At 43.3% G+C, this 24,379-nt stretch overlaps 1 protein-coding gene across 2 annotated transcripts in view; it reads right to left on the reverse strand.

The window, feature by feature from the left end:
- Window positions 1–816: 816 nt before the first annotated feature.
- LOC115170160 (palmitoyltransferase ZDHHC9) overlaps window positions 817–24,379 on the reverse strand; it is a 44,787-nt gene continuing 21,224 nt past the window's right edge. Inside the window, exons 3-10 of one of the 2 annotated variants that reach the window (XR_003870976.1) lie at window positions 14,454–14,612; window positions 12,935–13,072; window positions 12,226–12,274; window positions 11,140–11,242; window positions 6,551–6,654; window positions 5,651–5,747; window positions 3,591–5,146; window positions 817–3,445 (exon numbers count right to left, since the gene is read on the reverse strand). Coding sequence is in view for 1 of the 2 variants with exons in the window: in XM_029726506.1 (XP_029582366.1) it covers window positions 4,922–5,146; window positions 5,651–5,747; window positions 6,551–6,654; window positions 11,140–11,242; window positions 12,226–12,274; window positions 12,935–13,072; window positions 14,454–14,612 (875 nt within the window). In the remaining variant the exon portion in view is untranslated. Of the gene's footprint in view, window positions 5,147–5,650; window positions 5,748–6,550; window positions 6,655–11,139; window positions 11,243–12,225; window positions 12,275–12,934; window positions 13,073–14,453; window positions 14,613–24,379 lie in introns of both variants that reach the window. The other variant, XM_029726506.1, reaches the window with a different exon arrangement.

Consider the following 24,379-nt stretch of genomic DNA (forward strand, 5'->3'; position numbering starts at 1 on the left):
GATGTACCGATCCTGTGCAGGTGTTGTTACACGTGGTCTGCCACTGCGAGGACTATCAGCTGTCCGTCCTGTCTCCCTGTAGCGCTGTCTTAGGCGTCTCACAGTAGAGACATTGCAATTTATTGCCCTGGCCACATCTGCAGTCCTCATGCCTCCTTGCAGCATGCCTGAGACACATTTGCGCAGATGAGTAGGGACCCTGGGCATTTTTCTTTTGGTGTTTTTCCAGAGTCAGTAGAAAGGCCTCTTTAGTGTCCTAAGTTTTCATAACTGTGACCTTAATTGCCTACCATCTGTAAGCTGTTAGTGTCTTAACGACCATTCCACAGGTGCATGTTCATTAATTGTTTATGGTTCATTGAACAAGCATGGGAAACAGTGTTTAAACCCTTTACAATGAAGATCTGTGAAGTTATTTGGATTTTTACAAACTATCTTTGAAAGACAGGGTCCTGAAAAGGGAGTTTATATGCACAAATACACGTGTGTAAAAAGTTGTGCCCTCCCCCTGATAGTCACTGAGACAGGGATCAGAAGGTCACAGGATCTAATGTTGCAGATACTCTTTCTCAAAAAATGTATATTTATAGCCCCATTTACACTTCGCATTAACATGGTTTTCATTATCTGATCAAGATGACACAATCACTAGCTGTTCTAAGTTTTCTGCTTCTAAACATGGTATTTAAATGTGTCCCTTATCCTTCCACTGAGTCTATTGTGAACAGATTTCCTGGCCCCTCCCTGTATGCAAATTTGACAGATTGTTTCAAGCAGATAAAATCCATTCCATGCAATAATTCAGGGACAACATTATTAAGACAATATCATTTAATTACCAGATACGCCAATCAATCATGTAAAAAGTGAGGGAAATATCATGAAATATAAATAATCACAGTGCTATTACTAAACAAAGTGGACATAAATATAATTCCATCAGTGGTATTGTATCTGTACTGTATGCATTATGTACTGTCATGTCTAGATCAGAGCCTTCAGATCGGAGACCCTCGTAGTGCACATGTAACATTATAAATCCAAATCATACATCCAAACGTTTATCTCAACATTGAGATAAACAATTCCAAACGTCTCAGGTCATTGTATGTAATATTACTATATGCCCATAGAGATAGCATATAGTAAAAGTGTCTGATCCGTTCAATTAGCTTTCAACCAGCTAAAACATGAACATTCCCCTTTTCATTTGTTAATCACAATCACAAGTACAGTCACACTCTCCATTGAAGCAATACAGCAGGGAATTATCTATTGAAAGAGAATCTTTACAACTGTCCAGAACCGAAAACTATTCAGGGACAAAAACTCTTTCAACTTCAATTGATAGGAAGATTGGTTTGAGGGTAATCCTAAGAACTGCTCCGAAAGATGAAAAAAAGTTTGTGGAAAAAAATGATTAAAATAGAAGACATTTCCTGAAAGGCCTTCTCAATTGCATACATAGAAATTCAGAAAATAATGTACACCACTATTTGATTAAAACATCCCTTTGTTGTCTGTTTCAAAAGGCAGCTTACATTATCGGCAGCTCTGGGGTGAAATCTCCCCTAGGAACAGATTTAGGATCAGCTTCCCATCCCCCAATCCTAACCTTAAACATTAGTGAGTAAAATTCTGATTCAAGATCTGCGTCTAGGGAAACCTCACCCTACACCTTCTGAGCACAATTAAAATAGTGATAAAAACACTGCAAGGACGTAGATGGTTGCGTTTACTCATAGTTCAAATCAGGACAAAGTCTGGGTTACTGTTGTAATGTTAGTGAGTGTAAATTGTAACAACTAGTAACTCCCCTACTCACATTCCTAATTTAAATACACTGGAACGGAGAATATTTGTGAAATGAAATCAAATTAACAGAAGTTTAAACATACTGCTTGGCCATATACAGTAGAGCTGCAATCCTTTATATGAATTAAATCAGATTACTAAAGTATTATTCTATTCTGGTCATGTATAAATGATCATCTTGGGCCTATCAGGTGGCTAAAAAACTCAACGTTGTTATACTAGAGTTTCTATATAAGTATACATCACAATTACTCTGCCTTACATACAACACAATGAGTAATACAAACTCTCTCCATTGTCAACCAATAGCAGTTTAACATATCACCCAATTCTCACTGACCATCTTTTGTGAATCCTAGCCTAGTTGAAAAGCAGCTGAAATTCTCACACCTTGCCCGCCTCTCACAAACCCTCAATTCTCCACTCCGTTTGGTGTGAAATGAACAGATGAGAAAGAGAAGAGAGAAAGCAGCTGCAGTCTCACTTTTCCAGTTTGATAATGAGCCCGCCACAGATGGCTGGTGTACTGAATATCTTCCCTGGGAAACACAGAGAGGAAGAGGAATGGAGATAATGAAAGCTGTCCTCAGCAATAGGTGGATGATAAGGAGCAAGGACACCAAGTTGACAGTGGAAGCTAAGAGGAAAAATGTAAAAGTTGCATGACTTGCAAGAAGCAAGGTGGATGTTCATTCACAGGCAAATATCTAACACTGGCCACATACACTCAAAAACAGAGACAACCTGGTTCTCCTCTCTCAATCTTCCCTTTTCATCAGCAATAGACCCAACAGTTTTCTCAACACCTACATATATTATTTACATTTAAACAATGGCTTTACTTCATTTTCTGCTGTCTCTAAGTCTCATTGGTAACTGTATAAAAAAGGGACGTTATTTACAGTTGGCATGATTTGGAGTTCTGAGTCGTGAACTGGAGTCTAAGGGTCTCTGTAGCTCGACCTGGAGTCTAAGGGTCTCTGTAGCTCGACCTGGAGTCTAAGGGTCTCTGTAGCTCGACCTGGAGTCTAAGGGTCTCTGTAGCTCGACCTGGAGTCTAAGGGTCTCTGTAGCTCGACCTGGAGTCTAAGGGTCTCTGTAGCTCGACCTGGAGTCTAAGGGTCTCTGTAGCTCGACCTGGAGTCTTAGGGTCTCTGTAGCTCGACCTGGAGTCTAAGGGTCTCTGTAGCTCGACCTGGAGTCTAAGGGTCTCTGTAGCTCGACCTGGAGTCTAAGGGTCTCTGTAGCTCGACCTGGAGTCTAAGGGTCTCTGTAGCTCGACCTGGAGTCTAAGGGTCTCTGTAGCTCGACCTGGAGTCTAAGGGTCTCTGTAGCTCGACCTGGAGTCTAAGGGTCTCTGTAGCTCGACCTGGAGTCTTAGGGTCTCTGTAGCTCGACCTGGAGTCTAAGGGTCTCTGTAGCTCGACCTGGAGTCTAAGGGTCTCTGTAGCTCGACCTGGAGTCTTAGGGTCTCTGTAGCTCGACCTGGAGTCTTAGGGTCTCTGTAGCTCGACCTGGAGTCTTAGGGTCTCTGTAGCTCGACCTGGAGTCTTAGGGTCTCTGTAGCTCGACCTGGAGTCTTAGGGTCTCTGTAGCTCGACCTGGAGTCTAAGGGTCTCTGTAGCTCGACCTGAGGTCTAAGGGTCTCTGTAGCTCGGCCTGGAGTCTAAGGGTCTCTGTAGCTCGACCTAGAGTCTAAAGGTCTCTGTAGCTCGACCTGGAGTCTTAGGGTCTCTGTAGCTCGACCTGGAGTCTAAGGGTCTCTGTAGCTCGACAACCTTAGTTATAGTTGCATGTAACAGCGCAGCTTTTTGATAAGGCACTGTAACTAGTGTCTACTGTCAACAGTAATCAGGCCTTCTGTCTCGGTCTGTCTCTCACACACACAGGTTGGGGCCGTAATTATAAATTAAGTCAATTCAGAAGGTCAACTGGAAATTCCTCCGATTTAAAAAAAACTTGGAATAGGAATTTCAGTTTACTTTCTGAATGGACTGAATTGAAATGAAAATGCCCCCAACAATGACACACCCTCTCTGGGACACACCCTCTGGGACACACCAAAGTGGTTGCTTCTAATGCTAGATACAGGAACTCTGAGGGTAACCCTGGAAACGGCCTGCCATTTCAGAAGATCATTCAACCTTTTTTTCCTTTCAGTTTACCCTCTGAATTGACTGAATTTATAATGACGGCCCCAACCTTGGTGTGTGTGTGTGTGTGTCTGTGACAGTCTAAAAATGGAAGGATAGTAGCCGAGGCGGCACCTTAATCTCAACATTTCTAGAGATGTTCATTGGGATCACTTACTGAAGAGACAAAATGTTTGCCTCTTTACCGCAACCATAAACGATGGTTAGTGTTTCCTTTCTCTGCCATGTTTTACTGTTCAACACACCCTAAACTAGCTGTCTGTCCTCATATCCTCATCATCCTAATAGCTGTTGTGCCAACTGCCCAGCTTCCCATGGATTGCATAGGGGCATGATCGGTGTGGTTCTGAGAACAGACTAATATTGTGGATGTGTTAGAGGCTTTACAACAAGTGTATTTGTTAGATATTTTGCAATGCTAAGTATTTTAGAACTGGCTTCTTCACATTAAAAAAATCATCACAGCTATAAAACAAAAGACAGAAACAGTAGCATTAACAATCAGAGTCCACAGGTAGCCACGATCCAGAGGCGCCTGGGTATTTTAGGACCCCTTCAGCCTCACACTACCCAGGATATACAGTCATCTGCATCCAGTGGGTTCACAGTTCCTAGTTTCCCCATTATCTGTGTTTTTCCATGCAATGTTCAGAGGGAGGAGAAAGGTGCCGAGCTACCATCCTTCTGCACTGTGAATGTCAATCAAGCAGTCCTGCAGTCACTAACTTAGGGGGATGCAGGTTTGGTGGGGGCACCAACTCTGCATATCTGGTGGAATGAGCAGGGAATCGGAGCCTTGCAGTTATTCTCCACTCATTACAGGCAGATGCTTCTCACTCATATAGCTCATACAGAAGCTGATTAAAGTGTCTCCCTCACAGGTCCAGACAGAGCATTTAGAGAAAGGTTGTGACTGACTGTGGAAGGGGCAAGGAAAAAAACCCACCATGCAGCTAGAGTGCCTTAACCTTGGCAATAATTGAGGCCTCAGCGTCAGTTTCAGGTGAGGCCAAGGGCGGGACTTTGGTGGGAGTCGGTGGGGATTTGGGTAGACTGGGCATCTTCTCCTCCCTGGGGGAGGGGCTTCTTTTCTCTGCTTGAGCGATGGCAGAGTCTGCGATGCTGGGCTTGGCGTCGTCAGGGGTGTGCTCGTTGGGGATGAGTGGAGCTGTAGTTTTCTGCAGAGGGAACATGGCACAATAAGAAGATTCTAATAGTAACCAAAGACCAGGAACTATTTATAGCTGGCCTGTATTAGAATTCAGGGCAAGTGAAAAGGCAAAACATTGCACCAGTAGAAATATACAGACACAAAGCGAGACACAAAATAGCTAGACATAGTGAGGTGCAACAGTAGATAAGCTATACATAGGCACGGAATGGCAACTGCAGACATTGCAAGGTGCAAAATGGCATCTGTACAAACAGAGGCAGAAAATGGCTACAGAACAGTGAGCCGCTGAGTACTTGAATACTATCTCTATAAAAAAGGAAAACAGTTTCTGCTCTACAGTACATTGTTCTCCCTGTACACCTCCTTTGCTTTCCTTCTCTCCTCCCTCTCGCTCTATTGATTTAGGCTATATTTTATGCACGCTCACTGTACTATGCTTTGTGTCTGGCAAGCTGGAACGATTTTAGTGCCAGACACAGTAAATTAGTGTGTGTGTGTGTGTGCCTACTGTGGTCTGTGGCACTGGATTGCTGTTGGTGGCAGGCTCGGCAGCGGATGTGGGAACAGGCAAATCATCCCGCATCAGCCCTCTTCTGTCCAAGACACTGCCAAGGGAAAACAGACAAATCAGTCATCAACACCAACCTATTCACTACCGAAACAGAGAGGAGGGAGAGAGAGAACGAGATAGAGACAAGGGAGGGAGGGAGGCTACGGTATGAGGGGAATAAAAAGAGAGACTAAGTTAGCAAAAGATAGAGAGACGAGGGAGGGATGGGTGACGGTCGGAAGAGGACAACAGAGGAGGGTGGCTACAGAGAAGAAGAATATTATAGAGACAAGTTAGCAAGAGAAAAAAAGAGAGACCATGAGAAGAAGAGTATTTTCCACGTCCTACAGCACAGTACCTGGGGTACGCAGGCCCACACAGCACAGTACCTGGGGTATGCAGGCCCACACAGCACAGTACCTGGGGTATGCAGGCCCACACAGCACAGTACCTGGGGTACGCAGGCCCACACAGCACAGTACCTGGGGTATGCAGGCCCACACAGCACAGTACCTGGGGTATGCAGGCCCACACAGCACAGTACCTGGGGTATGCAGGCCCACACATCACTAGTGGTCCTAGAGCATAATGACTGGGGTATGCAGCATAGTGACTGGGGTATGCAGGCCCACACAGCACTAGTGGTCCTAGAGCATAGTGACTGGGGTATGCAGGCCCACACAGCACTAGTGGTCCTACAGTACAGTACCTGGGGTATGCAGGCCCACACAGCACTAGCGGTCTTACCCCACAATACCTGGGGTACGCAGGCCCTCACTGCACTAGTGGTCCTACAATACAGTACCTGGGTTATGCAGGCCCACACCGCACTAGTGGTCCTACAGCACAGTACATTACCTGGGGTATGCAGGCCCACACAGCACTTCACAGCAGTTATTGATGATGTTCTTGTGGCTGTAGGGGTTCTGCACCCGGTTCTTTCCAGACCATGAGCCTTTGATCTGTTTTAGACAAAAATAAAGTCCCCCATTAAAAAAAATGCAGTAGAAACACATATAGGAAGGAACACATTTATCGTGTCATCTATTCCACCTAGGGTCAATTCCATTCCAATCCAAGTCCAATTCTTTGTTTTTAAAGGAGGAAATTTGAATTTCAGTTCTGGAATCTACCGAATTGGAATGAATCTAGCCCAACCCTGCTTCAGCAAGATGCAAACTCTCTTACCGAGAGAGACCTGAAGTTGGGTCGGTTTCATGACTTAACGACCAGTCGTAAATGGTTTCGAACTTTCCCCCTCTGCCTCTCAGTATCCAAGAATGGAATGTCTGAGTTGTATAGAGACTCTTGCCAAAAGAACTTCAACATCCAAAAGTGGATAATGAAACATTATTCCTAACATAAAGAATGTGGGAAATTGTCGGTGAGGATGCAAACAATGATTATGTCGTATAATTTGGGATTTTGTGATGTCATTAAAGACGGTTTAACGGAAACATTGTAACTTTAAGAGCTTTCACAATGTATATATGTCAGAATTGCTAAACTTTTGTGAAGATGAAATGTGATTTTAGCCTTCTAAATTAGATAATTGTTTTTATATAAAGTTTTACCCAGTCAGTAACCACCCACATGATTAGACCAAAACATGCTGGGTTGCTGCTGGTGTGTAGAGTGGTTCTAGCTGTACCCTGAATAATCAACCATTGAGACCAGAGAACGTGAGGGTTTGGTCCACACTTTACAAAATGTTTTTAAAAAAACAACAAGACCAGAAAATGGTAAGACCCTCAAACTCAGAGAAGACTAGACATGCACCACCTGCAGCTCTGCATGTAACGTAGACTAGGAAACTCGACCGAAGACGAGAAAAGAAGCACATTTCCCTATCAAAGGACCATTGGAATGTCTGATGTATTCAGTCTAACAAACACTTCCAGAACAAAGAAGGCTACTACTACAACTACTAAGGACATGGTGACCTCTGGTGGACAACCAGAGACTTACACAAACAGACACTGTCGAACTATTCGTCACAAACGGATCGGGTGATTTCAGAGAGAGATGACAAAGACATACAAGTGAAAAATATGTACATTGCATTTCTAAATAGAAATGAGCGGTTGTTAGGGTGCTAAATATCCATATGTACGATGAGCGTATTATACAACTGTATGTACGATCGTTGAATTCCTTTCTCTCCTTCTCTCCCCACCCCTTTCATTGTGTAACCAGCCGTCATACCGAGTTAGTCCACTAGGGACACTTTATCACATTGTTAGTAATCAATGTATAATCTATCCTGTGTGTGTTTATGTAATTCTGTGTGATTATTTAGTTAATTATTTATTTACTAACTAAGCCAATTTGTGTATCACTGAGTCATGTAGACTAGGGTTTGTGCAGATTTAACGGATTATGCAATGTTTAGAATGAGATTGATATGAGCAAATGGTTGGCTGCTATGATAGAGATAGTCTGATCTATTCTTAAGTTAATTCGGTAAACAGTAACTCATTAAAAAACTTTTCCCGTGGTGTCCCAGGTTACTAATGAGTTGATTGTTACATGATTAAATCACGTAATAATTACAGTTAATTATTCGATAAATAGCATGTCATCGTATTATTGATAGTCACATCACGACACACGTTTGGCTGCGGGCCAAGCCCCTGCCGGTATTGATATGTCTATTATTAGCCTGATGACAGACAAGGCAGGCTGACAGCCACGGTGCTGTGTTGCTACCAAAGGGACAGTGGCTCATTTTGCTCACACTGCTCAATACCAGTAAAAAGAGGGCTGGCAGCGCGCAGGGGGAGAAAGAAGAGGAATAAAACATTAAAGTAGAGAAAGAGCTCTCCAGCTTTCAACAGCTACTACCATCTCTGCCTCTTGCCAGCACCTCTGCACTCAGATCTGGGAGAGACTTGGATGCAGATATACAGTGCCTTCGGAAAATATTCAGACCGTTTGACCTTTCCACATTTTGTTGTTACAGCCATATTCTAAAATGGATTAAATACAAATCCTCAGCAATCTACACACAATAACCCATAATGACATATCAAAAACAGGTTTAGACAAAAGTTTTCAAATGTATTAAAAATAAAAACAGAAATATCTTATTTACATAAGTATTCAGACCCTTTGCTATGAGACTCAAAATTGAGCTCAGGTGTGCCTCGTTTCCATTGATCATCCTTGAGATGTTTCTAACTTGGAGTCCACCTGCTGCAAATTCAATTGATTGGACATGATTTGGAAAGGCACACACCTGTCTATTTAAGGTCCCACAGTTGACAGTGCATGTCAGAGCAAAAACCAAGCCATGACGTCGAAAGAATTGTCTGTAGAGCTTCGAGACAGGATTGTGTCGAGGCACAGACCTGGGGAAGGGTACCAAAAAATGTCTGCAACATTGAAGGTCCCCAACACCACAGTGGCCTCCATCATTCTTAAATGGAGGAAGTTTGGAACCACCAAGACTCTTGGTGGTTCCGCTTGGGGTTTGCCAAAAGGCACTTAAAGACTCTCAGACCATGAGAAACAAGATTCTCTGGTTTGATGAAACCAAGATTGAACTCTTTGGCTTGAATGCCAAGCGTCACATCTGGAAGAAACCTGGCACCATCCCTAAGGTGAAGCATGGTGGTGGCAGCATCATGCTGTGGGGATGTTTTTCAGAGGCAGGGACTGGGAGACAGTCAGGATCGAGGCAAAGATTAATGAAGCGAAGTACAGAGAGATCCTTGATGAAAACCTGCTCCAGAGCGCTCAGGACGTCAGACTGGGGCGAAGGTTCACCTTCCAACAGGACAACAATACTAAGCACACAGCCAAGACAATGCAGGAGTGCTTCAGGAAAAGTCTCCGAATGTCCTTGAATGGCCCAGCCAGAGCCCGGACTTGAACCCAATCGAACATCTCTGGAAAGACCTGAAAATAGTTTTGCAGCAACGTTCCCCATCCAACCTGACAGAGCTTGAGAGGATCTGCAGAGAAGAATGGGAGAAACTCCCCAAATACAGGTGTGCCAAGCTTGTAGTGTCATACCCAAGAACACTTAAGGGTCTGAATACTCATGCAAATGTGATCATTTTTTAAAATAAATTAGCAAAAATGTCTAATAACCCGTTTTTGCTTTCTCATTATAGGCTACTGTGTCTAGATTGATGAGGGGGAAAAACTATTTAGTAAATTTTAGAATAAGGCTGTAACGTAACAAAAATGTGGAAAAAGTCAAGGGGTCTGAATACTTTCCGAAGGCACTGTATGGCTGCATACACAGGACACTACTGCAGAGCAGAATCCTCCCGCCACACCAACACAAGGTCAGCTGGGAGTGAGGGCAAGGAGAGGCGGTAGCGACACTGACAAACTTGTGAAATGCCTCAATATTCAATAAGCTTTTTAATTATTTTTTTTATTGTTTATGTAATACCCACGGATTTGAGTATCTAAGAGTGCCATGTATCAAACTTCAATCACTCCTGCATTGCCGTTTATACACAATGGTCATATAAACTAAACATTGCTATGATGGATTTGATTGATTCCAGCCTTTGTGCCAACTAAGACTGCAAAGAACAAAAAGGGTGTGTGGTTGCCAAGGTGACAGCTGACAGGTGGTATAACTGGAATGTTTACGCCACCCACCCTAAGTGTGTATCTTTCCAGCCACATGAAGCCCCGCCATGTTAGCACTCCCCTTTTAGCATTAACAGTACCCTGGAGTGAAGAAGATCCTAACAACTGACACAGGGTCCGATCTTATTGCAGCTCCTTATGGTTAAGTACTAGGGGAAGGGTTAATCTGAACCCAGATCTGTGGTCATGTAAAAACTTTTTACTCAAGTGTCCAGCTGTGTAGTGTCTCTAGAGAGAAGGCTTGCCTCCCACAATGCACCAATGTTCCAGCATACCTGCCTGTACTTAAACGTGGTTTGGCAGAGAGGAAAGGGCAGAGTGGAGACATCCGGCTTTCTTCCAACATTGCCTTATCCACTTGTTGCCCTAGCGTAAACATCCCCCGGACACAAAATAGTAACTAGCAAGAGTGAATTTCACAAGTGACTAGTTTGTATCAACTACTTTCACTAAAACAACTGCAAAGGTTTTGCCTGCAAACTTTGGTTTTATATCGCAACATTCTGGCAGGTCTGCCTACTGGTTATGGTAAGACTTTTTAATGAGCACAATTTTAAGCCCTGTCTACCCAAACTTGTGATTTGTTGTAAGAGTTGTCTGTCTGAAAAAGGACATTCCACGAAAAAAAAAGAAGTAAATTACCAAGATAATCCATGATTCCCTGACCTAGTGCTGCTGCCCTATGTCTGATATTTTCAAGACGACCAGCTGTGTCAACCTAAAATTACCTCCCTTTCCATATCTCCATTCTTTAAATCACCAGTGATAGATAGAGGATGCTAGTTTAAAACTATTGAGAAAAACTATAGAGAATGGTAGAGAATACAGATACTCACATCCTCATTGGTGGTCTGGTTGAGGGAGATCAGGTAAGTATGGAAGCCTGTCAGTCCCACCACTGACCACAAGGTGAAGAAGCACACCAGCACTTCCAGCACAGTGGGATCAGGTTAAGGAAACAACAGCACAGATACTGTACTACAAGCTCTCAAAGTCCACAGGTCAAGGATAGGTCTTTCATGATATTACTGCAATCACTAATGACATTACATGTCCCAGTGACGATTCAGCTTATAACTCCATATAACTCAATTTGACTCAAACTAAATTCTGTATAATTAATAGTGTCTTCGTTTCTTTTAGTGGCCCTAAGGGGGAAGCTACGATGGCCAGAAACATAGAACTTTCTTCTGAAACTCGTCAGTCTGTTCTTGTTCTGAGAAATGAAGGCTATTCCATGTGAGAAATTGCCAGGAAACTGAAGATCTCGTACAACGCTGTGTACTACTCCCTTCACATAACAGCACAAACTGGCTCTAACCAGAATAGAAAGAGGAATGTGAGGCCCCGGTGCACAACTGAGCAAGAGGACAAGTACATTAGTGTGTCTAGTTTGAGAAAAGACGCCTCACAAGTCCTCAACTGGCAGCTTTATTAAATAGTACCCGCAAAACACCAGTCGCAAAGTTAACAGTGAAGAAGCGACTCCGGAATGCTGGAATTCTAGGCCTGTAATCGAACCCACAAGAGTTGACATACAAATCATTAATAAAATCCAGACGGAAAATATTTACACAAGAAGCTACCTAACATCACATCATCTGTGCTAACATAATTGCAAAAGGGTTTTCTAATGATCAATTAGTCTTTTAAAAAGATAAACTTGGATTAGCTAACACAACGTGCCTTTGGAACACAGGAGTGATGGTTGCTGATAATGGGCCTCTGTACGCCTATGTAGATATTTCATTTAAAAGAAATCTGCCGTTTCCAGCTACAATAGTCATTTACAAAATTAACAATGTCTGCACTGTATTTCAGATCAATTTGATGTTATTTTAAATGGACAAAAAAAAGTGATTTTCTTTCAAAAACAAGGACATTTCTAAGTGACCCCAAACTTTGTGGAACTGAAAGGATATGTCCCAGGTGTGTCCTGTAGTGTCTTCACAAACCCAGAGTTCACCGAGCCTGTAGAGACGTGTACATCGTTAAGAGGGTTTCTGTGATACACTCAAGCTCTCAAACACATCTAATAAGCTCCAAGACATGCACTTAAATATTCCCCTCTCACTCACTCAACCATTAAAAAAATAAACAATTCCTAAAAATGAGGGATGACATTGACAGTACGCTGGCTGAGGTTTGAATTAAGCTCAGAAGCCTGGAGCTAACTATCCTGACTTTAAATGCTCTATGCTTTTCCCTGCTCTCCTGCTGTCTGTAAAGGCCCATATAGGAACACAAAAGAGTGTGTGTCATCCAGGCAGTTAGCGTTGCATGTCACTTCACGCTCTAGTCAAGCCTCAGCTGAACTAGGTCTCGGTTTCATCACTTATCACCATATTTAGCCCACATCACTCACTTGGCGAGCCCCATCCAGTTCGGTTACATTCCCTCAACTGTCAATATTGACAGCTTCCCGCAAACCTGTGAATTTCCTATCCACCAATCTGTAAACACCATGTCTGGAAGTCTGTCATGGTCTGAAACTGACCTGGACCTACCTTAGAATATAATACCAAAAGCTGCTCTGGTCTTGGCTGTGACAACAGTAACATTCCGGCGTGCCAAACCCTACACACACACACACACACCCACCCCTCCCTGTAGCTCCAGGAGAATACTCACGCATCACCACGTGTACGATGTTGAAGGTGAAGATATAGATGGTGAGCAGGGACAGGGACAGGGTGAACAGGTAGAAGTAACGGTAGTTCCTCTTGCCCACACAGTTGCCCACCCAGGGGCAGTGATGGTCAAAGCGATCTGTAGAGAAGAAGAGAGGGGAATGAGGTTAAAGACCGATGGGAAGAGGTTCTGTGGCCATGGGATCAAATGCCACTCCATCAGACACAAAAACAAACTTTGTTCAATTTAACTTGGAGATGCCAATGAGTGCGTAGGATAGACCCTTCCCCAAAGTTCTGCTGGTTTAATGTATCAAAGACAGTAAAAGACATTTGACTAACAAAGAGTAAACTGCAGGCTATAACAAAGAGAGAGTGACACACATACACACACCAGTAATGAATTTGGCCGACCAACATATTGGCATCACATTACCTAGCTAAACACGTGGAAGGCAGACATTAACTAATTCTGACAACCTGTTCAACAAAGGTAAAGTACCCATTAACCAACGTCCTCTACTACGAAAGGTCACTAACCCTCAAAGACGAGCGCACGGTTATTACAGGCAATAGGAGCCGTTTCCCTATAATTCCCTCTGGTCTGAATATAGTGACCCCCGTCTCATTAGTGAATGCAGGGTCAGATAACTTTAGAGGCAAAACATCTTGCTTTAAACTGTTCTCCCTGTGGCAGATAACACAAACACCCTGGATAGTTTCACAACATTATTTAAATGAAAATGATTAACAGCATGCAGGTGGAAGAGACTTCTGCATTGGAGCATAATAACAATGAGGAAGAACCATCAGATATACCGCATGATCTGTTGATGTACGGTATATGAGCCTCGTGTAGATTATCGACTACTAAATCATATATGGCACACACACACACGCGCGCAAGTACAGAGTGAGGATAGAGAAGACGGTGGAGGATCAGTGTGTGCCTCTATGCACAGTCATGGTTAGAACACAGGGCCGTCTGTGTGTAGCCAGTGCACCTGCTGCAGTCTGTCTGGGTCACACACCCCCATCATGACACAGCAGCCTGTCTCCTTACAGAATACTCTGCACTAAGGGCTCAATACAATCAATGAATCAATGAAGGAAGAGGGTTTAATGTACATACAGCTTTGCCCAGGAGCAAGACGAAACAAAAATACACTACTTCTTCCTCAATGCAATCAAGTCTGTGCTGTATTTCACTGAATTTTAATTTAAAAAAAAATCTAATCACATATTTTGAATAAAACTAGTGGGCGTATTTATTAGCTGGAAGGAAGGCGTTTTCCATGGAACTGCCCTGTGTGTGGTATTAACAACACTGACAAATCAATGTAGGCAAGGTCAAGTCTTGAGCAAACATTTAAAAACTTCTGTAGAATGTGTCCTTCACAGGCTGATAAAAGAAAAGCTAGTCCCCAACACAATACCCAGTCTCAGAGTGAATTATTCTATGATAACAAAATGAATTAAAAACTGAAGGGAGCAGGAGGGAGAAGAGCGCTCTCCCTTACCCACGCAGTTGTCACATATACTGCAGTGTGAGGCACGAGGTGGTCGGAAGATCTTGCAGGTATAGCAGTACTTCAGTTTGACGATCTGCCCATTGATTTGGACGTTGCGGATCCGAGGTGGAGGCCGCTGCCCGGCCGGGACGTTCCCATTGGTCGCCTCTGAAAAACGGAGGGAAAGGAGACATCAACAAAAGGTGCCCATTTTGGTTTATAATCAGTTAACAATCTAGTCATTATCATACTGTGTAGTGCAAGTTCCACAAATACAGCTTTAGCCTACTCTTGGAAGAAATTGTCTTTTAACCAAAAATAACGATAATTTTTATTCAGTCATGTTTTAAATCAAGGATGGTCACATTTAGGAGTCACAGACCACAGGGAAATTGCACTTGACAAAAACATAAATGCAACAATTTCTAAATATTTTACTGAGTTACAGTTCATAAGGAAATCAGTCAATTGAAATAAAATTCATTAGACCCTATGGATTTGGGAATACAGACATGCATATTTTGGTCACCATGAATTTGAAAACCAGTCAGTATCTGGTGTGACCACCATTTGCCTCATGCAGCGCAACATCTCCTTCGCATCAAGTTGATCAGATTGTTGATTGTGGCCTGTGGAATGTTGTCCCACTCCTCTTCAATGGCTATGCGAAGTTGCTGGATATTGGTGGGAATTGGAACACGCTGTCGTACATGTCGATCCAGAGCATCCCAAACATGCTCAACGGGTGACGTCTGTTGAGTACGCAGGCCATAGAAGAACTATAAAATGTTCAGCTTCCAGGAATTGTGTACAGATCCTTGAGACATGGGGCCGTGCATTATTATCATGCAGAAACATGAGGTTAGGTAGAGTTGAAACCAGGATTCATCTGTGAAGAGCACACTTCTCCAGCATGCCAGTGGCCATCGAAGGGAAGTATTTGCCCACTGAAGAAGTCGGTTACGACGCCGAACTGCAGTCAGGTCAAGACCCTGGTGAGGACGACAAGCACGCAGATGAGCTTCACGGAGACGGTTTGACAGTTTGTGCAGAAATTCTTCAGTCCTGCAAACCCACAGTTTCATCGGCTGGTCTCAGACTATCCCGCAGGTGAAGAAGATAGATGTGGAGGTCCTGGGCTGGTGTGGTTACACGTGGTCTGTGGTAGTGAGGCCGGTTAGGCATACTGCCAAACACCTTGAGGCGGCTTATGATAGAGAAATGAGCATTCAATTATCTGGCAACAGCTCTTGTGGACATTCCTGCAGTCAGCACGCCAACATCTGTGGCACTGTGTTGCGACACAAAACTGCACATTTTAGAGTGGCCTTTTATTGTCCCCAGCACAAGTTGCACCTGTGTAATGATCATGCCATTTAATCAGCTTCTTGATATGCCACACCTGTCAGGTGGATTAATTATCTTGGCAAAGGAGAAATGCTCATGAACAGGGATGTAAACAGATTTGTGCACAAAATTTGAGAGAAATTAGCTTTTGTGCTTATGGAACATTTCTGGGATATTTAATTTCAGCTCATAAAACATGGGACCAACACTTTACATGTTGTTTTTATATTTTTGTACAGTACACATTTTCAGTCGACTAAATATACCAGACTAAACCAGAGGATACATTCTTTTTTTACCCACAGTGCCTCTAGTAGACAAATATATAGTAGAGTGTATGTTCTGAGAATCTTGCACTGCCTGTTGCCAGCTCCACTGCCTGTTGCCAGCTCCACTGCCTGTTGCCAGCTCCACTGCCTGTTGCCAGCTCCACAGCCTGTTGCCAGCTCCACATCAAGGAATTGTATTCAAAGACGGTGGAAATCAAGGTTCCTATTGTGTTGAATATCTACACAGTAAAGTTGTAAGTTGAGCCACACCGGCTGATAAAGATGAAGGGCTTTGGAAGTACACACACCAGAATAGTTGAACCTTAAGAATGTCAGTGAATGACATTTATTTGTATAGATTTTTTCATGATCTGTTATTGTTATTTATTAGCCTGGACCTGGGACGATGAGTCTTGCTGTGTCAGGGTATATAGTAGAGGTCAACCGATTATGATTTTTTCAACGCTGATACCGATTATTGGAGGACCAAAAAATCTGAATTTAATTAAAAATGTAAACAAATTGCCCGATTTAAAAATAAATATATCTATACATCCATCTATATATTTGTAATAATGACAATTACAACTACTGAATGAACACTTATTTTAACTTAATATAATACATCAATAAAATCAATTTAGCCTCAAATAAATAATGAAACATGTTCAATTTGGTTTAAATAATGCAAAAACAAAGTCTTGGAGAAGAAAGTAAAAGTGCAATATTTGCCATGTAAAAAATCTAACATTTAAGTTCCTTGCTCAGAACATGAGAACATATGAAAGCTGGTGGTTCCTTTAAACATGAGTCATCAATATTCCCAGGTAAGAAGTTTTAGGTTGTAGTTATTATAGGACCATTTCTCTCTATACCATTTGTATTTCAGATACCTTTGACTATTGGATGTTCTTATAGGCACTATAGTATTGCCAGCCTAATCTTGAGAGTTGATAGGCTTGAAGTCATAAACAGAGCAATGCTTGAAGCACAGCGAAGAGCTGCTGGCAAATGCAGGAAAGTGCCGTTTGAATGAATGCTTACGAACCTGCTGCTGCCTACCACCCCTCACAGACTACTCTATCAAATATGAAATCATAGACTTATTTATAATTTAAAAACACACAGAAATACGAGCCTTAGGTCATTAGTATGGTAAAATACGGAAACGATCATTTTGAAAACATTTTATTATTTCAGTGAAATACAGAACCGTTCCGTATTTTATCTAACGGGTGGCATCCCTAAGTCTAAATATTGTGGTTACATTGCACAACGTTCAACGTTATGTCATAATTACGTACAATTCCCTACAAATTAATTACGGTCTTTGTTAGGAAAAAATGGTCTTCAGACAGTTCGCTACGAGCCAGGCAGCCCAAACTGCTGTATATACACTGACTCTGCTTGCACAGAATGCAAGAGAAGTGACACAATTTCCCTCGTTAAAAGAGATTCATGTTAGCAAGCAATATTAACTAAATATGCAGGTTTAAAAATATTTACATGTGTATTGATTAAGGCATTGATGTTTATGGTTAGGTACACATTGGTGCAACGGCAGTGCTTTTTTCACGAATGCGCTTGTTAAATCATCACCCGTTTGGCAAAGTAGGCTGTGATCCGGTGATAAATTAACAGGTACCGCATCGATTATATGCAACGCAGGACAAGCTAGACAAACTAGTAATATCAACCTTGGCTTGCTGCAATCGCGTAAAAGGTAGTCAGCCTGCCATGCAGTCCCCTCGTGGAGTGCAATGTAATCGGCCATAATCGGTGTCCAAAAATGCTGATTACCGATTGTTATGAAAACTTGAAAAATCAGCCCTAATTAAATTGGCCATTCCGATGAAATCGGTCGACCTCTAGTATATAGTCCTGTTTAACATACACTACATGTACAAAAGTATGTGGACACCTGCTTGTCGACCATCTCATTTCAAAATCATGGGCATTAATATGGTGTTGGTCCCCCTTTGCTGCTATAACAGCCTCCACTCTTCTGGGAAAGCTTTCCATTAGATGTTGGAAAATTGCTGTGGGGCCTTGCTTCCATTCAGCCACAAGAGCATTAGTGAGGTCGAGCACTGATGTTGGGCGATTAGGCCTGGCTCGCAGTCGGCGTTCCAATTCATCCATAAGGTGTTCGGTGGGGTTGAGGTCAGGGCTCTGTGCAGGCCAGTCAAGTTCTTCCACATCAATCGACAAACCATTTCTGTATGGACCTTGCATTGTGCACGGGTGCATTGTCATAACGAAACAGGAAAAGGGCCTTCCCCAACTGTTGCCACAAAGTTGGAAACACAATTGTCTAGAATGTCATTGTCAGCATTAGGAATACCCTTCACTGGAACTAAGGGGACTAGCCCGGACCATGAAAAACAGCCCCAGACCAATATTCCTCCTCCAACAAACTTTACAGTTGGCACTACACATTGGGGCAGGTAGCCAAGCACAGATTCGTCCGTCGGACTGCAAGATGGTGAAGCTTGATTCATCATTCCAGAGAACACGTTTCCACTGCTCCAGAGTCCAATGGCGGCGAACATTTCACCACACCAGCCGATTGCGCATGGTGATCTTAAGCTTGTGTGCGGCAACTCGGCCACGGAAACCCATTTTATGAAGCTCCCGGCGAACCGTTCTTGCGCTGACGTTGCTTCCAGAGGCAGTTTGGAACTTGGTAGTGAGTGTTGCAACCGATGATAGATGATTTTACGTGCTACAGATCCTTGCAAAAGTATTCATCCCCCTTGGCGTTTCTCCTATTTTGTTGCATTACAACCTGTAATTTAAATGGATTTTTATTTGGATACACAAAACAGTCCACATTGGGGAAGTGAAAAAAATTACTTATTTGAAAAAATTAAAAAGGAAAAGTGGTGCGTGCATATTTTATTTAACCTTTATTTAACCAGGTAGGCAAGTTGAGAACAAGTTCTCATTTACAATTGCGACCTGGCCAAGACAAAGCAAAGCAGTTCGACACATCCAACAACAGAGTTACACATGGAGTAAAACAAACATACAGTCAATAATACAGTAGAAAAATAAGTCTATATACAATGTGAGCAAATGAGGCGAGATAAGGGAGGTAAAGGCAAAAAGGGACATGGTGGCAAAGTAAATACAATATAGCAAGTAAAACACTGGAATGGTAGATTTGTAGTGGAAGAAAGTGCAAAGTAGAAATAATGGGGTGCAAAGGAGCAAAATAAATAAGTAAATAAACACAGTAGGGGAAGAGGTAGTTGTTTGGGCTAAATTATAGATGGGCTATGTACAGGTGCAGTGATCTGTGAGCTGCTCTGACTGTTGGTGCTTAAAGCTAGTGAGGGAGATGTGTTTCCAGTTTCAGAGATTTTTGTAGTTCGTTCCAGTCATTGGCAGCAGAGAACTGGAAGGAGAGACGGCCAAAGGAGGAATTGGCTTTGGGGCTGACCAGAGAGATATACCTGCTGGAGCGCATGCTCCAGGTGGGTGCTGCTACGGTGACCAGTGAGCTAAGATAAGGGGGGACTTTACCTGGCAGGGTCTTGTAGATGACCTGGAGGAAGTGGGTTTGGCGACGAATATGAAGCGAGGGCCAGCCAACGAGAGTACAGGTCGCAGTCGAGGGTAGTATATGGGGCTTTGGTGACAAAACGGATGGCACTGTGATAGAATGCATCCAATTTGTTGAGTAGGGTATTGGAGGCTATTTTGTAAATGACATCGCCGAAGTCGAGGATCGGTAGGATGGTATGTTTGGCAGCATGAGTGAAGGATGCTTTGTTGCGAAATAGGAAGCCAATTGTAGATTTAACTTTGGATTGGAGATGTTTGATGCGAGTCTGGAAGGAGAGCTTACAGTCTAACCAGACACCTAGGTATTTGTTGTTGTCCACATATTCTAAGTAAGAACCGTCCAGAGTAGTGATGCTGGACGGGCGGGCAGGTGCGGGCAGTGATCGGTTGAAGAGCATGCATTTAGTTTTACTTGTATTTAAGAGCAGTTGGAGGCCACGGAAGGAGATTTGTATGGCATTGAAGCTCGTCTGGAGGGTTGTTAACACAGTGTCCAAAGAAGGGCCAGAAGTATACAGAATGGTGTCGTCTGCATAGAGGTGGATCAGAGACTCACCAGCAGCAAGAGCGACATCATTGATGTATACAGAGAAGAGAGTTGGCCCAAGAATTGAACCCTGTGGCCCCCCATAGAGACTACCAGAGGCCCGGAAAACAGGCCCTCTGATTTGACACACTGAACTCTATCAGAGAAGTAGTTGGTGAACAAGGCGAGGCAATCATTTGAGAAACCAAGGCTATTGAGTCTGCCGATGAGGATGTGGTGATTGACAGTGGAAAGCCTTGGCCAGGTCAATGAATATGGCAGCACAGTATTGTTTCTTATCGATGGCGGTTACGATATCGTTTAGGACCTTGAGCGTGTCTGAGGTTCACCCATGACAGCTCTGAAACCAGATTGCATAGCGGAGAAGGTGCGTTGGGATTCCAAATGGTCGGTAATTTGTTGACTTTGAAGACCTTAGAAAGGCAGGGTAGGATAGATATAGGTCTGTAGCAGTTTGGGTCAAGAGTGTGTCCCACTTTGAAGAGGGGGATGAAAGCAGCTGCTTTCCAATCTTTTGGAATCTCAGACGACACGAAAGAGAGGTTGAACAGGCTAGTAATAGGGGTTGCAACAATTTCGGCAGATCATTTTATAAAAGAAAGGGCCCAGATTGTCTAGCCCGGCTGATTTGCAGGGGTTCAGATTTTGCAGTTCTTTCAGAACATCAGCTGACTGGATTTGGAAGAAGGAGAAATGGGGAAGGCTTGGGCGAGTAGCTGTGGGGGGTGCAGTGCTGTTGATCGCGGTAGGGGTAGCCAGGTGGAAAGCATGGCCAGCCGTAGAAAAATGCTTATTGAAATTCTCAATTATAGTGGATTTATCGGAGGTGACAGAGTTTCCTATCCTCAGTGCAGTGGGCAGCTGGGAGGAGGTATTCTTATTCTCCATGGACTTTACAGTGTCTCAGAACTTTGAGTTTGTGTTGCGGGAAGCAAATTTCTGCTTGAAAAAGCTAGCCTTGGCTTTTCTAACTGCCTGTGTATATTGGTTTTTAACTTCCCTGAAAAGTTGCATATCACGGGGGCTGTTCGATGCTAATGCAGAACGCCACAGGATGTTTTTGTGTTGGTTAAGAGCAGTCAGGTCTGGAGAGAACCAAGGGCTATATCTGTTCCTGGATCTAAATTTCTTGAATGGGGCATACTTATTTAAGATGGTGAGGAAGGCATTTATAAAAAATAACGAGGCATCCTCTACTGACGGGATGAGGTCAATATCCTTCCAGGATACCCGGGCCAGGTCGATTAGAAAGGCTTGCTCGCCGAAATGTTTCAGGGAGCGTTTGACAGTGATGAGTGGAGGTCGTTTGACCGCTGACCCATTACGGATGCAGGCAATGAGGCAGTGATCGCTGAGATCTTGGTTGAAAACAGCAGAGGTGTATTTAGAGGGAAAGTTGGTTAGGATGATATTTATGAGGGTGCCCGAGTTTACGGCTTTGGGGTGGTACCTGGTAGGATCATTGATCATTTGTGTGAGATTGAGGGCATCAAGCTTAGATTGTAGGATGGCTGGGGTGTTAAGCATGTCCCAGTTTAGGTCACCTAGCAGCACGAGCTCTGAAGATAGATGGGGGGCAATTAGTTCACATACGGTGTCCAGAGCACAGCTGGGGGCAGAGGGTGGTCTATAGCAGGCGGCAACGGTGAGAGACTTGTTTTTAGAGAGATGGATTTTTAAAAGTAAAAGTTCAAACTGTTTGGGTACAGACCTGGATAGTAGGACAGAACTCTGCAGGCTCTCTCTGCAGTAGATTGCAACACCGCCCCCTTTGGCCGTTCTATCTTGTCTGAAAATGTTGTAGTTAGGGATGAAGATTTCAGAGTTTTTGGTGGACATCCTAAGCCAGGATTCAGACACGGCTAGGACATCCGGGTTGGCAGAGTGTGCTAAAGCAGTGAATAAAACAAAAACTTAGGGAGAAGGCTTCTAATGTTAACATGCATGAAACCAAGGCTATTACGGTTACAGAAGTCATCAACAGAGAGCACCTGGGGAATAGGAGTGGAGCTAGGTGCTGCAGGGCCTGGATTCACCTCTACATCACCAGAGGAGCAGAGGAGGAGTAGAATAAGGGTACGTCTAAAAGCTATGAGAATTGGTCATCTATGACGTCCAGAATACAGAGTAAAAGGAGCAGGTTTCTGGGGGTGATAAAACAGCTTCAAGGTACAGTGGGGGAAAAAAGTATTTGATCCCCTGCTGATTTTGGACGTTTGCCCACTGAAAGAAATGATCAGTCTATAATTTTAATGGTAGGTTTATTTGAACAGTGAGAGAGAGAGAATAACAAAAATATCCAGAAAAACACATGTCAAATATTAGAAACTGATTTGCATTTTAATGAGCGAAATAAGTATTTGACCCCCTCTCAATCAGAAAGATTTCTGGCTCCCAGGTGTCTTTTATACAGGTAACGAGCTGAGATTAGGAGCACACTTAAAGGGAGTGCTCCTAACCACAGCTTGTTACCTGTATAAAAGACATCTGTCCACAGAAGCAATCAATCAGATTCCAAACTCTCCACCATGGCCAAGACCAAAGAGCTCTCCAAGGATGTCAGGGACAAGATTGTAGACCTACACAAGGCTGGAATGGGCTACAAGACCATCGCCAAGCAGCTTGGTGAGAAGGTGACAACATTTGGTGTGATTATTCGCAAATGGAAGACACACAAAATAACTGTCAATATCCCTCGGCCTGGGGCTCCATGCAAGATCTCACCCCGTGGAGATGCTATGATCATGAGAACGGTGAGGAATCAGCCCAGAACTACACGGGAGGATCTTGTCAATGATCTCAAGGCAGCTGGGACCATAGTCACCAAGAAAACAATTGGTAACACACTACGCCATGAAGGACTGAAATCCTGCAGTGCCCACAAGGTCCCCCTGCTCATGAATACATACACATGCCCGTCTGAAGTTTGCCAATGAACATCTGAATGACTCAGAGGAGAACTGGTGAAAGTGTTGTGGTCAGATGAGACCAAAATGGAGCTCTTTGGCATCAACTCAACTCGCCGTGTTTGGAGGAGGAGGAATGCTGCCTATGACCCCAAGAACACCATCTCCACCATCAAACATGGAGGTGGAAACATTATGCTTTGGGGGTGTTTTTCTGCTAAGGGGACAGGACAACTTCACTGCATCAAAGGGACGATGGACGGGGCCATGCACCATCAAATCTTGGGTGAGAACCTCCTTCCCTCAGCCAGGGCATTGAAAATGGGTCGTAGATGGGTATTCCAGCATGACAATGACCCAAAACACACGGCCAAGGCAACAAAGGAGTGGCTCAAGAAGAAGCACATTAAGGTCCTGGAGTGGCCTAGCCAGTCTCCAGACCTTAATCCCATAGAAAATCTGTGGAGGGAGCTGAAGGTTCGAGTTGCCAAACGTCAGCCTCGAAACCTTAATGACTTGGAGAAGATCTGTAAAGAAGAGTGGGACAAAATCCCTCCTGAGATGTGTGCAAACCTGGTGGCCAACTACAAGAAACGTCTGACCTCTGTGATTGCCAACAAGGGTTTTGCCACCAAGTACAAAGTCATGTTTTGCAGAGGGGTCAAATACTTATTTCCCTCATTAAAATGCAAATAATTTTATAACATTTTTGACATGCATTTTTCTGGATTTCTTTGGTTGTTATTCTGTCTCTCACTGTTCAAATAAACCTACAATTAAAATTGTAGACTGATCATTTCTTTGTAAGTGGGCAAACGTACAAAATCAGCAGGGGATCAAATACTTTTTTCCCTCACTGTATAATGTACAGACAAAGGTATGGTAGGATGTGAATACAGTGGAGGTAAACCTAGGCATTGAGTGATGATGAGAGAGATATTGTCTCTAGAAACATTGAAACCAGAAGATGTCATAGCATGTGTGGGTGGTGGAACTGAAAGGTTGGATAAGGTATAATGAGCAGGGCTAGAGGCTCTACAGTGAAATAAGCCTATGTATTCATCCCCTTTGCTATGAAGCCCCTAAATAAGATCTGGTGCAACCAATTACCTTCAGAAGTCACATAACTAGATAAATAATGTCCAACTGTGTGCAATCTAAGTGTCACGTGATCTCAGTATATATATATATATATATATATATAAAAACACACAGTCGTGGCCAAAGGTTTTGAGAATGACACAAATATTAATTTCCACAAAGTTTGCTGCTTCAGTGTCATTAGATATTTTTGTC

Source organism: Salmo trutta, chromosome 3 (assembly GCF_901001165.1).
Source record: "Salmo trutta chromosome 3, fSalTru1.1, whole genome shotgun sequence".
NCBI lineage: Eukaryota > Metazoa > Chordata > Actinopteri > Salmoniformes > Salmonidae > Salmo > Salmo trutta.